This window comes from Thermobia domestica, chromosome 7, assembly GCF_964235325.1.
Source record: "Thermobia domestica chromosome 7, izTheDome1.hap1.1, whole genome shotgun sequence".
Lineage (NCBI taxonomy): Eukaryota > Metazoa > Arthropoda > Insecta > Zygentoma > Lepismatidae > Thermobia > Thermobia domestica.
The window spans coordinates 257,204,882-257,219,576 of record NC_137460.1 but is presented as its reverse complement, the minus strand read 5'-3'; the positions used below and the strand labels follow the sequence as shown (position 1 = coordinate 257,219,576).

The window sequence follows — 14,695 nt, the reverse complement described above, 5'->3', positions numbered from 1 at the left end:
ACTGAAAATTTGGATTTGACTACACAAAATGTAGTTCTCCATATGTATAAAGCCTACAATAATTTTTTGTTCAAATATATTGGATTTTCCGTGCCGATTGGATCAGTGCCTTAGTTTTTTGAACGGTCCCTGAATCGAGCTTTCATACCTTATACGGAATAAGCACATCATACTGAGTGCTTGGGTTTTGCTACATTATACGTAGTTCTCCATATATAAGGTCTAGAAGGAGATTTGTGTTGAAATATATTGTTATTTTAAACAGATTTAAAATTTCCTATTGTTTAAGTGATTAAAATTATATTTTATTTTTTAATCAACAATGGTGGATGGAGTCGGTTCACGAATATAACAATCAAGAGTTGTGTTTGCTCAGCGTACCGGCTGACCAGCAGAGGCTTGTTCAAAGTTATGATGACGTAAATCATCTAATCTCCAATGATTGCTGCCAAGAGAGTCACAATATAGAGGAAGTTTCTGACATTGGAAGCGTGTCAGTTACAAACAACGATGAATTAGATAATTTTTCATACGATGAAAAATATGTATCCTGCTCTCATTGTGAAAAACATCTGGCCAATCAAAGAGGACTTGCTATCCACATTAGCAAAAGTCACCAAACTCTCCGTAAAAAAAGTAAGCCGTCCATATCAAAACATAACTCATCTCTAAATTATAATCCTTCTTCATCAAATGGAATTGAATGCGATAATCACAACGAAAAACATCTGATCTCCGACTTTTCAACCTAATAGCCGAACTAAAATCCTCCGTTCCTTTACTAAGAAGAGTCCCAAGAGGTGCTCGGTCATCTGTAGCTACCTGTCTCTATGACGTCATCCGTCGTATTGTAAACAGAAACGACCTACACGCATGGATGGATCTTTTATTATTCCCGTATGCAGTACTCAATGTTCCGTCACAATCATATCAAATTAACAACTTAACGTCTTGGGTCAAGCAACGAGTTTGCGAATGGGATGATTCTCACCAAGATGCGTTACCCCATGATTATTCCAAAAAATACAAACGCAAATCTCAACATTCTTCTGACTCAACATCCTTTAACACCAAAAGAGTCGAAAACAAACTCAACGATGGAGACATAAGAGGTGCAGTTAGATTACTAATTTCTGAAGATATCATCGCCACACCTAATTCATCTGTTTTAGAAGTACTTAATGAGAAGCATCCTTCACATTCAGACACCTTTTCATTACCAGACCCTCCTAAAGATCACCCTAATATACCAAGAGTTTCAGTTTCTGAATTATGATACGCTGTAAAATCCTTCCCATCTGGGTCAGCTGGAGGTATTGATGGTCTCCATCCCTCGATTCTTAAGGATCTACTTTTACATCATTAGTCAGATTCAAAAGAAAGATTAACTACGATGATTCTAGAATTACTTCATTTAATCCTTTCAGGTTATATACCTGAGGAAATAAGACCAATTTTTTTGGAGCATCACTTATTGCGCTTAATAAGAAGAGCGGTGGAATTCGACCAATTGCAGTGGGGAACATTTGGAGAAGAATATCAGCAAAAGTTATATGTTCCAGAATTAAAGAATCCGTCGTAAGTTTCCTTTACCCTCACCGATTGGGAGTAGGCGTTTCCAATGGAGCCGGAGCCGCAGCACATGCAGCTCGCATTTACTTTTCTACTCTCCATTCACAACAAAAGGCTTTTGTGAAATTAGACTTTCGTAACGCTTTTAATGAGCTGAACTGAGACGCTATGCTACTCACAGTAAAAACTCATTTTTCATCGATTTATCACTATGTATATCAATGTTATGCGCAACCAAGTAACCTATTTCTAGGTGATAAGATTATACTCTCGCAACGTGTAGTACAACAAGGCGATCCTCTAGGTCCCGCTTTGTTCGCCATGACAATTTAGTTCATAGTGTCTAGGATTAACACTGAATTAAATATCTGGTACTTAGGCGATGGCACTATAGGAGGAGATCCTGACACAGTTATAAGTGAACTACACAATATTCGAACTATGGCAGCAGACATCGGACTACACTTAAATTTTATGAAGTGTAAAGTAGGATTTTTAGAAATTACGCAAGATCAAATAGAAGTGTTATAATCACAATTTACAAATTCAGCACCAGGAATACTACTTATCACAACCTCGTCAGCCTTTCTACTTGGTGCAGCCCTTTCACCTGAGGCAACACGTAATTTGTTAGTAGAGAAAACTAAAAAGTTAGATTTTTCTTGTCACGTCTGATCCTAGTCTCCGCACATTCATCTTTTTATCTCCTTCGTGCGTCGTTCTCCATACCAAAAATAATCTATTTTTTTACGCTGTTCTACTTCTTGACGTGAAGCCGATTTACTAGAGAAGTCGATTTACGTCGTTTGACACCGTTCTGAAATGTGGACTGGAATCGTTACTCAACTGTGACCTAAATAGCAACACATGGATACAGTCCTCCCTTCTAGTTGATTCTGGAGGTCTTGGTATTCGTCGGGCTGTCGATTTGGCGTATCCTTCATTTTTAGCGTCGTTCTATGGCTCTCGGCATACCATTGAGATACTCCTGAACCAACTGAATGAGCCTCACATAGAATCTGATGTCCAAGACTGCATATCTGACTGGTCTAACCTAGTTGGTTTAAGCCCTCCTGAAATAACGGGCAGAAGTTCGCAATCAATTTGGGACAGGCCAATCATCAAATTACATCAATCAGTGTTACAAGAAACAGACAGTCAAGAAGATAAGGCTAGACTTCTCACCTCCTCATCAGCAATTTCAGGGGCTTGGCTACAGGCATTACCTTCACACACACCCTAGGACTGCACCTTCCAAACGAAAGTTTTCGTTTTGCAGTTGCACTTCGCCTACGAGTAGACATCTGTGAATCACACAACTGCTCTAAATGTGGTGCATCAGTCAAGCAGAATAGTCTACACGGTCTGTCTTGTATAAATAGCTCCGGAAGACATGTAAGGCATTCGAACGTGAATGACATTATCTGGAGAGCACTCACATCGGCGGAAGTTCCATCTGTTCGTGAACCTGTGGGATGTAACAGAACTGATGGAAAAAGACCTGATGGCATGACGCTGGTACCATGGAAGAGGGGAAGGATTCTTCTCTGGGATTTCACCTGCTCTGACATTTTCGCGTCATCTAATCTTACTCTTTCTTCATTTCGACAAGGAGCTATTGCAGCCCGCAGAGGCTGCACGAGGAAAGAAGAAAATATAAAGATCTGCTCAATAGATACATGTTCGTGCCAGTAGCCATTGAATCGAGCGGCATTTGGGGCCTCGAAGGACTCAATTTCATTAAAGAAGTAGGCCAACGTATAGCACACCATACTGGTGACAAGCGGGCTACTACTTTCCTGATACAACGTATCAGCATACCAGTTCAGCGAGGAAATGTGGCTTCCATTTTAGGTACATTACCTCCTGGAAAATTATTAGAAGAAGTTTTTCTTTTATAAGTAACTGTTCAGAATTTGCTGTTTATCTTGTATATCTTATAAATAAAATAAAATGAAAGAAAATAATTTAATTTTTTGTACCAATTAGATCAGAGGCAACTTTGCATTTTCATATTTTCTGCGAAATAAGCACATCATACTGAACTAACTGATAGTTTGAGTTTGGCTACACTTTATGCAATTCCTCAGACATAAAGGCTACAAGAAACTTTGTGCTGAAATTTATTGGACCTTTTGGGGCAATTGGATCCGCGGCCAAAAAATTTTGAACGACTCATAAATCTAATTTTGGCATTTTCTACGAAAAAGCATGTTATACGGAGTTAATGGATAGTTTGAGTTTGGCTACATTATATGTCGTTCTCCAGATATAAGGCTTAGGAGAAAATTTTTGATTGAAATATGTTCGATCGTTTGGGCCAATTCGATCAGGCTCCACAAAATTTTTGAACAGTCCGTAAACCGAGTTTTCGTATTTGCTATGGGATAATCGCATCATACTGAGTTAACTGATAGTTAAGGTTTGGCTATACAATATGTAGTTCTCTAGATATAACGCCAACAATTTTTTTGATTGAAATATGTTGGGTCTTTTCATCCAGAGAAAAATAAATAAAGGCTATTTATCAATAAAATTTGAGAGATATAGAGTTGAATGTATAAGAACAGAAAAATTCCCTCCTAACAAGATCCTGTTATGTTTTTTGACTACCTCACTACATAAGTTATAGGAATGGTGTTTGATGCACGAAGCATTAGCAAAAGTCGGCGCATGAGTTATGTTCGTGTAGCATATTTTCTTCTAGGGCTGGGCTAAGATGATCCAAAAGTCCAACAAATCAGGAATTTTTCGGAAAAATTTCCCCTTTCCCGTATTTTATAAGGGATATAAAGAACATTCCATTGTACATATTTCATTATTCTCTTGACAATGGCGTACAAATCATAAAATTTGGATGCATTGTACTCGCTCAAGAAATTTTAGATCGTAATCGTCCCTATTGATATGTATTTACTAATTCCAAATAGGATTGAGGAATATTTTTCGCACATCACTATATTTAAGATATCAGAACCATATTTGGCAAAATCAATACCAAGTAATAAATGTATTTATCAGAATACAATGTGATTGCTTACTCTTACCCGGGGTCGCTGTAGATGTCCCGAAACTTCAAAAAAAGTTATTTTTGCTGATAAATTTCCATCAAATTTCCCTTTTCTCATACGTAATACGGACAGGCGCTACTATGGAGTTGAAAAAATGTTTTATTGTTAAGAGAATACGGTACTAGTTATTGAATTTGGATGAGTAATGTTGAAACAATAGCTACTTAAAAATGACAATACCGTGGTTCTTGGTGGCCGTCATTTTGGTGTTCTACACGGATTTTGAAGTCAATCTTCGGCTCAAACGTTACTCTTTGATAAAAACTATGACTACTGAAAGTGGCATGTTCTAAACAAAAGCGCAGCATTCTTTGGTGTGCCTAATGTACAAAAATGCGAACAGAGTACCGAGATTAATTTACAATGGTTCCCGAATTTTTGAGCCCTCAAACTTCTCTGTAGAAAAGAGCGGTCCAGGCTGGATGTTGCTGAGTCCCTCAATAACTTCACAAAAATATTGCGAAAGTAAGTATTTAACACATTGGAGAAAGAAGTAGAGTTTGTTTTACAAATTCTGGACGGCACTTACTTTCTTTCTTATTTGATTTCAGATAAGTATTTGTCACTTCGTGACTTTCAACCTGAGAACAACATTCTCGCAACGTTTATACCAATTTCTACAATTTTTTGTTTTTCATTCTTTTATAACTTCCTGTCAAACTACTCAGAATTATCCATTGAAGTGCAATATGCAACGACAGGAACAACACTCTATAAGGAACTCCTTACTACAACAGAAGAATCCAATGTAAGCATTATAGATTAATTAATGTAAGCATTAATTTCTCAATGACTCATCAGACTATTCCAAATAAAAACTAACGTTTTTAGGTCCAAAAAATATTCCCTCTTGTAATATGAGGCATTGAATGACAAAGTGACTTATATCACTTTTGAGACATTTTGAGATATTGAGATTTACTCCACTTTGGCGTGCTGGTACATCGTCAATTCCAATTTATGACGTTCTTTGAGCTTCCATCTTTTGGCCTATTTTAAACTCTGAGATACGTAACTTTGCCATCCAGCAGGTTATGGTTTCAAGTAAACGGAAATGGCTTCATCTACTTTTTCTCATGTGTTACACCACTTTGTCATCCAACGCTTCATATAGGGTCTACCAATAAGAACATCATAACTTTAAAATCAGATTGGATGAAAACTGTAAGTCATGGTGATTTTATTTTTACAATGAATATTGTTAAAACATTCTCTTATTAATATATTGCAGCGGAAAAAACATGATTTGAGTGGACAATTGATAAATCCATTTCTTGACAGAACGTTTCCGGTTCTGTTAAGTTTTGATGGCGAATTCGAATAATTTCTATGAGTTATTCAATTATGTTTTTCTGTGGTAATTTACCCATAGACTAGAACATGCTATTGTCACAATTTAATCTCGCCAATCTAGTCAGCATTGCTGAGACTAGATTTCGAAGTTCTAACGTGTTAGTGGTAAACCCTACATTAACTTATGTTATTTATAGACCAAATGCAGAGCAGTCTTATCCATATAATTCTAGAATTCATTGGGTAGTATTATTAAATATTAGTTCCGTAAATATGCTTCGCTTAGTTTCAATAAAGAATTATTCCAATGTTCTTTCTTCAATAAAAGAAACATAGACTTTTACGTCATTATAAAGTATTGTTACTATCCTTCTTTTAGTAGTATTTAATTTTATTTATTCTCTGATACATATTTTACAATTACAACTTCTTAAATTTTATTAACATCTCTATCAAAATGCAGCATTCCGTCAGACATAGATTGATTTTTAAAGGATTAGTTATACGTGATGTACATAAATTATACTTCTATTACGGAACATTGAACACAATTATATATAAGTCTATTATTGGAAACGTCTTGAAATAGCCTTGAGAACGTAGTCTATAAATAAATAGTAAAAAGGCGAACAAGTTGGGTAATTGCAACGAGAAAGTCTACATTAACCGTGTAAGAAGGTGGAGGAAAAGACATACATTTTGTCGATACCTAAATAATAGTGTTTGTAAACATATTAAGTGCAAACATAATTGCGTGGTTAAGAATAGTAACAATATAATCACTTTCAAAGGCATTGCTTTTCTAAAAATGCATTGACACAAGAAAAAGAACTTCATAGTAGGCTGGTTTAAAATGTTTGCCTATGTGATGGGATTGGGCTAAGAAGATGGTAAGTGTCACTTCCGACGGGATCGAGGAATGGCTTTGCATCGAACCACAGAACAGTATTCAGGTACTTTAGGTTCCGAGTTATGCCTACATAGAGCAGGAATACTTGTTTAATATCTCATTGCATTGCATTGCATGGAAATACTGTGTGAGATCTTCTCTCCCTTTTTACTCTAAAGTTAAAAAATAGCGCTTAGCATTGACCTCCTTCGAGCAGCTCATATACATATAGCGCAATAACATGAAGAAATGGGAGTAAAACTAAAAGTAGTCTACGCGATGTAATGTTGTATATGTTAGAACTTTAGCCTTCAACTTTAGGAAGAGAGACCAATTTCAGATTGGTAGCAAGCTTAAAGAACATTAGAATGGACACAATTTGCCTATAAAAGACATGTTCTTCAAACGGAGGTTCGCAACTAGCTCTGTGTCACGCCAGAGCATTTTTATCGACAGAGGATCGACTGTGGAACATTCCCTTTACTCAATGCAATTTCATTAACATATACCGGTATATTGACATATATATGGTGTGTGTGACGGAAAGTGAAGTAATTTGAAACCTTTACAGACTAAAAATAGGTAAAATAGACCAAACTGGAAAAATTTTACTAGTTCCAATAACATGCAGACACTGTCGTTAACGATAATCTTAGTTATTCTACAGTTTGTACTTTCTACGGATAAACGTAGATCTTGCTTAAAAATTTGGCACACTGAAACTTCAGATATGAAGAGTGTTCTGGCATGGCACCAAACTGTTCTTTCAAAACTGCTGCAAAGCCTAGCGCATGATGTTACGAACTGTTCTCGAAGGTCCTTCATGCTTCTTGTCAATGACAGACCCACTTTCTTTACAATCTGTCACCCACTCGATAATCTCTGTTCTGTCCGGGACACGAGAATGCTGCCCTGCTCACGGACAAACTCGCACTCTTCGTGCAAACAAAGACTTCTGCTGCTTCAACCCGTACGTGCATTAACGAATGACTTATAGTGAACTAAATGCAGGCATTGCTGATAAAAACGGCATGGCAAATAACGTTACTAGGAGTTTCCTTTGGCAGTTTGTCAACTACCTTTTGTCTATTTCTTATGTCAACAATATTGAGCCCGTTACACAAGAGATGACGTTAGTTTCCCAAATAGGAGGACATATTTGTCACAGTAGCAAAAATCCTTACGTCATTTGAGAACTGACGGTTGAAGATAGTACTTATGCAAAAAGTGTTGGAACGTTATAATCAAACTTATGATATTACACCGCGAAGATGGTTGAACGTTCCGCAAAACTGTGTTACATTTAACAATTTTATTTCGATAAAGGCGCAAATGCTACGTAATCATGTGAAGAAATTTGTAATTTGTATTGGCAAAAGGCGTTATCAACCACGAGGCAAAAGGCGTTATCAACCACGACAGCCAGAAGGTGGTTTAGTCGCTGTCGCTTTGGAGATTTCGTGTCCAATATGCTCTATGCAGTGAGTGCCCATTCACCAAAATATCTGGTAAAAGTCAGCAGAGACCTGAATGTTACCACCCACTACATCGCTGATCATCAAAACATCCATTACTAAACAGAGTTGAACAACTTCAAAATAACTCGCTACAAGAAGAAAGTCGACGGCTTTGTGCCACATGAACCGACTCTAAAGCTTTTATTCAATCTAATCGTTTCCGAAATGGTTGTTCAAGATTGATCATGAAAAGTGGACAACTTTGACAAAAATGTGGGAAAAGATTGTGTCAAAGAGATCAATTCTACAGTCTCTCGCAAAACGCAATATCGTGCAGAGGAAGGTTATGCTGTGCGTTTGGTGAGATTGGAAGGGGATCAAACATCATGTACTGACGCCGCCCGGTAGAACAATAAACCCTGGCATGTGTTATTGATAATTAGCGTAAAATAGAAATTTAAAGATAATGGCTGGAACTGATAAACGGAAAGGGAAATCATATACCGTGCAAACAAAGCCTGAAGGACTACATATTTAAAGATATGTCGGAAGTTGCGAGGGCTTGGCTAAGAGATATTAATGCATTCGCTGCATAGTTTGCATCTCGCACCATTCGACTGTCGCTTGTTTCGGTCTATGCAGAACTCCTGGGACTGTGTTAAATTTGGTGTCAAAAGAGCTCTGTTACAACCACGTATTGTAATTATTGATCACAAATTACGTATGTTCCAAAATGACGGAATTGTAATGTTTGGCAGAAAAAAAAAAACAAAATATAATCCACGAAAAAAGTGCGTATGTGTTTTATATGGTTAATTCTAAACTATTGTATAAAGATAGATAGATAGATAGATAGATAGATAGATAGATAGATAGATAGATAGATAGATAGATAGATAGATAGATAGATAGATAGATAGATAGATAGATAGATAGATAGATAACGCTTCAATATAACAGGAAAGGAACTGTAAATTTTAATTAAGCTAAATACTCAAAATATTTTATTTTATGTTATTTCTTTCAGATACTCTCTCAGTGGAGGGAAAAGAGACACACCATGCAGATAGACGGTGCATTTGATAATGCAATTATAGTTAAAATTACAGGAGTTACCATTGGTCACTCTGGTGAATTTCATATCGGACTTGCCAATATTGGTTCATGTAATCCTAAAGGTAGAATAATAGTTCAAGGAAGATTCATTTAATGTTATCAACGTATAATGCGAAATCCACGAATAAGATTAATGATACATTTACCGTTTACATAGTTTTACAAAGTATGTGCAAATGTCTCAAATAGTCTATTAAATTAATCGCGATATTAACCTACGTTTGGGTTATCAGAGATGCTGTAAGACAAAGAAATTACCTCTCGTTATATGTGAAAGATTTTTTTTATATCTAAAAGATGAAACATGTAGGTACGCTTATGTTATTTTAGTGTTTTTGAGATTATCAGTTTGGGTATAGTATGTAAGACATTCTGCATCTAATATTCTGGCATCTTGCTTGTTTTATCAGCCATTTGGTCACAATCCATTTTGTCAAGTTTTTGGTCTTTCAAATCATTCATTGTGAAAGATTTTCTTACGGCATATTTTTGTTTCTTCAATTTTATATGCGGTATTGCTTTCAGGTACACTTCTTAATATATACACTCATATATCAGGTTGTGTAAAAGGCATTGAGCCTTGAGATCGAAATTGAGAATGCGTGTATTATAGGATCATTTGGAACGTAAAGCAGCAGTGAACTCACTCTATCTCGTCCTCTTGCTCTTTACTTCTCCCACTTTTCGCTGTTTCCTCTAGGTATTTCTGTCCATCCTTCTTTGCTTGCTCCTTGCGTCTAGTACTGTTTTCTCTATTGCACCCTACTGCTTCCTTAATGACTTATCCAGTTCTTTTCTCGGTTTTTAATTTCATCTTTTATCGGACGCTAGTTTGTTCTTTTTCATAATTGTTCATCGATAATTATTTTTAGTCATCCTATGTATAGAATCATACTTAGACAGGGGACTGCGGTGACTTAGTGGTAGAGAGTCCACCTCTGGTGTTTGGAATCCCGGGTTCAATCCCAGCCCCCGCCAAGTAAACTTTGTGGTGCACAAACATCTTGTGTGTGGGTTTCCTCGGGATTTTCCCGCTTCCTCCCACTTTCTTCATTCCACCATTTCATTCATTACTCATCATCGCCGTCTGCTTTAGCCTAACTGGCATAAGCGCGGGATGTAAAACTCAAAGATGTTATTTTTTCATCCTTAGGGATCTACTTACAGATAATTTTAATTGTATATTAATACTGGTTGCCACTTCCCATGTTTCGAAGGTATACAGTAACTTTGATTTCACACTTGAGTTGAAAATTCGAATCGTAGTTTCTTACCATTTGTTCACAATGGGTGTAAGTGTACAATTTTCCAGTCTGTTTGTTGAATTCGTCTCTTTACATCTCCTACCCTGTTCATCTTTGTGACTTTACTTCCCAGACATAAGAAAGAATCTACTTTTTCATTATCAACATATTTGATCCGGAATATTCTTCTTATATGTGTATTTACAGTATTTTCATTGCTTCTGTTTTGCATGAGTTTATTTTTAGTTTAGATCACTTAGCTCCCCCCTATAATAAGTGTATTTTTTTCCACAAAGTATTCTTTCAGAGTAGGTCTGTCATATTATCGATCTGGTTACAAGACCAAAAGCCTTTTGAAAATTTGTGAATAAAGGATATAATGAATTCTGCCATTCATGTGACTCTTCCAGACCAAGAGAGAGTGAGTTTATTAAACCGAAAAGAAATTTGTTGTTTTCCGAATACTATTTGTTCTTTCCTAACTATTGGTTCTTTGATTCAATTGTGAATTATTAGAGATAATATTTTATTAGGAACGGAGAACAATGTCATATCCCTCCAATTTCCATGTTTTGAGAACATTTCTTTCGCTAGTAATTTCCTAATATACCTTTCCTACAGCCTTTTGGTACTTTTTTACTGTCTTTATATTTTCTCTATTAGTGGTTTGATTAATTTCGGTTGTGTGTATTTATCCACTTTTATCTCTTTGAGAGAAATGTGATTTATTCCTAGAAATTTGTCAGTTTTGTTTCCTTCAAATTTTCACTATTTCTTCATATATCGGCACCTCAATATTTACTCGTTTATGCATGATCTTCGCTATCATTACTTATTCCTTTTGTTCTGGAGCTTTAGAATTTCTCGAATGTGTCCGTTTCATTTTTGGAACTCTTCTTTGTGTCTCGCTAACAGTTTGACTTCTTTATCTTTGATTTATTTACAACGAACTTGAAAAGTGCTACACTGAAAGTGTGACATTCTCTATGTCCGTGTATGTATGTGTGTGTGTGTTACTTGCAGATATTTCAATTTTGAACCCTACATTCGATATAGCATCAAAAATTATCTGAGAAAGTGATGGAATTTTTTGCTTGAACTTTATTGGCCGAAAAGTTCCAATTTCCAGAGATTTAAGAAGCCATATCTCGGAAACCGTAAGTCATAGGAAGTTCATATTGGTTTAATCAATACCTAAGAAGATGGTGAACTTTTGGATACCAAATAGTAACCAGTGACTACCAGCTAACTTGCAACCATTCTCAAGAAATTGGCCGAAAGAGTTCCGATTTGGGAGATTTGAAATCCAAATCTCCGTAACCGTAAATCACACAGAGAGCATTTCGTGTTGGTCAACACGTAAGAAAACGGTGAATGATTTGGTACAAAATAGTAGCTGGTGGCCAGGAGCCAACTAGCGGTCGTTCTCCAGATATTGGCCAAAATTTCGGATTTCGGGAGATTTAAGGACTGATGTCACGGGAACCGTTAGTCATGAAGAGATGATATTTTGCGAATTTTTCAAATTTTGAGTCCCCTATTTTGAGCATTTGTCTTCCTAAAGCTACATATCGTAGAACGTTTTAACAGAACCCTTAAACAAAATGCGTGGAAAATATTTTGCACTCAAAGAAATTATATATAGATGGATATATTACAAGAATTGTTTAATGAGTACATTAATAAAGTACAGAGAACAATTGGTATAAAGCCTGTAAAAGTAAATAAGAGAAATAATTCTTTTTAAGTTGGTTCTGGCAGTGCTTTTGGATCATTCTCAAGTTTTTTTTTTTTTAATAAAATCCTTCCTTGCTAAACATTTTGTAATTTTATATAGTTCCTCACTATTTCCTCTCTTTGCAGCTCACTTGGTACATTTCCTATTCCATTCCTATTATTTCTATTGGCACTTTACTTAACTTACTTATCACAATCTGCATATTCATACCGATTATATGTATTTTACCCGCTTCTTTTACATACGCCAATGTAGATACCTTTGTGGCTTGTCCAAAAGGTCAATGAATAATGATTTCACATGCAAATCAATGTTAAATTCTGATATATTTCGTGAACCACTAGAGATTACATGATTAATTATATGTACTTGTTCTCGCACAGAAAAATATAAGTAGCAACAGCTAAAAAAATAAGTTTGAATTAAATCTTAAGCTTTATGTATGTATTAGATATTGCAATTGAAATTAATATTTTCACAATGTCTATCTTATTGTTCTTTAATTTTGGAATAGGAGATGAACGATACATATCAGCGAGTGTTTGGCACACTCCCCAAAACAATGAAATCGTGAAATGTCAAGCACTGTTAAATCGTGAATCCATGGTAGTGACAGCGAAAGCAGCAAGCAATGGAGGTATAGTGTTTTATTGGTGTTACATATAATTAAAAATACAGCATTAGTTGGTTTATACGTATCCATCTATACTTACAGATTGTATGGTCTTATTCAAATACATTTCATTAAAATGTTTGTGCAACCATTTCTTAATCACAAATGTATAATTTCCATGTTAATGATAATTTCTGTTTTCACTTTACTTTTATATGTAGTGGATGTTTGAAACATTGACCTGCAATTTATAATAGGCTTTATATCTCAGGAGTTTCCACAACTAATCGACTCCAGATCTCTCACACAAAAGACAAGAACTATTTAGGCACAGAAAAGCCTGTACTCACTTTGTGTATTTGACTTTACCAATCTACGCTTTATATCTGCATACATTCCATTTCTTCCTATTAATAAATACGGAAGTTCCCGCTTGATGTATTGCAGTCGCGAATTATTGCTTCAGATCATTTTATTTGAATTAGTTGTTCAAAGCTTATGTAGTATACTTTTTGAAAGTGCTCTGCATGTTTAACATGACATACAGTTCTAAATATCACAAAGATTGGTAAGTTGAAGAAATATAAAGTGATATACTTGCTGCTCACCAGAAATATAATTATAAGTTTGATCCGGTCTCCGCCAGTTTCTCCTATCTTAAACAGACTGTCTCATGTCATTAAATACCCTAAGCTACACGTTTTATCTAATTTCTCTGAAGTGTAGATCGAATAAATAACGTATTTCATTCTAAATAGGGAGATCTATCTCACGTTATTAGAAGTTGTATGTTCAGATAACCAAATTTCATTGCCTGAACGAAATGTGTACATTTAAGTGTGTAGAGTACAGCATATTATTTAGTATCGTGTGATAATGTATTTAATCTCCTTGTGTGTGATGTGTGTGTGATTTTTCTACTACTCATGTGTATTCTTTGTGGTTGATTTGTTTGATACATACGAAAACTTGAAATATAAGCGCAAGCTTCTGGCAAAATTCTATTGAAATACTATCAATTTATAGCACCATTCTCATGTGTAACTGGTAATTACAAATCAGCATTTTTAGTCACACAGTTTTTGCTAAGTCTCTCGTTTCTTAATTTTTACGTACATTATGCGTTTCTTTGCGAGAGATGGTAACACTGGATTCAACTAAGTAAAAATATGTCGTAAATGCCCCTCTTCTAATGTGACTCAAGATCACTTTCTTCCGTCTCTGCCCCCTGCCCTTTCTTCCCCCTTTGTACACTAGAATCAGAAGTTAAATCATATACTAGTGAAGTATAAAATTTAGGATATTCTGCAAGCGAAATATCATTACCTTGATTAAAATAATAAATACCAGATCCTATAAATAACGTAGAATAATCTTGCATATATAGGTTATTATCAAAACTTGCCTGTAATGGTTAAAGTTAGAGGCACAAGGTATTCAAATTTGACATTGTCGTGACAAGTCGCATAACATCTTATGACCAAAGGTGGGCCATTGTGGCCAAAATATCAAATAATCGTAAATTTCTCGAGAACGGTTAGAGTCAGAGGCACAAGTTTATCAAATTTTGACATTGTCGTGAAAAGTTGCATACCATTCGTTATCCTATGACGAGAGATGCGGCATTTTTGCGCCAAAATTTTAAGAAACCGTCGAGTCGCTACAATGTTATCTTTACCCATAAAGCCACACGAGCTTTGAA

At 35.7% G+C, this 14,695-nt stretch overlaps 1 protein-coding gene across 1 annotated transcript in view; it reads left to right on the top strand.

The window, feature by feature from the left end:
* Window positions 1-14,695, top strand: part of LOC145690849 (uncharacterized) — a 269,031-nt gene that overhangs the window by 86,833 nt on the left and 167,503 nt on the right. The window contains exons 7-9 of the mRNA XM_081766211.1: window positions 5,195-5,391; window positions 9,310-9,460; window positions 12,895-13,017. Coding sequence (XP_081622337.1) covers window positions 5,195-5,391; window positions 9,310-9,460; window positions 12,895-13,017 — 471 coding nt within the window. The remainder of the gene's footprint in view (window positions 1-5,194; window positions 5,392-9,309; window positions 9,461-12,894; window positions 13,018-14,695) is intronic.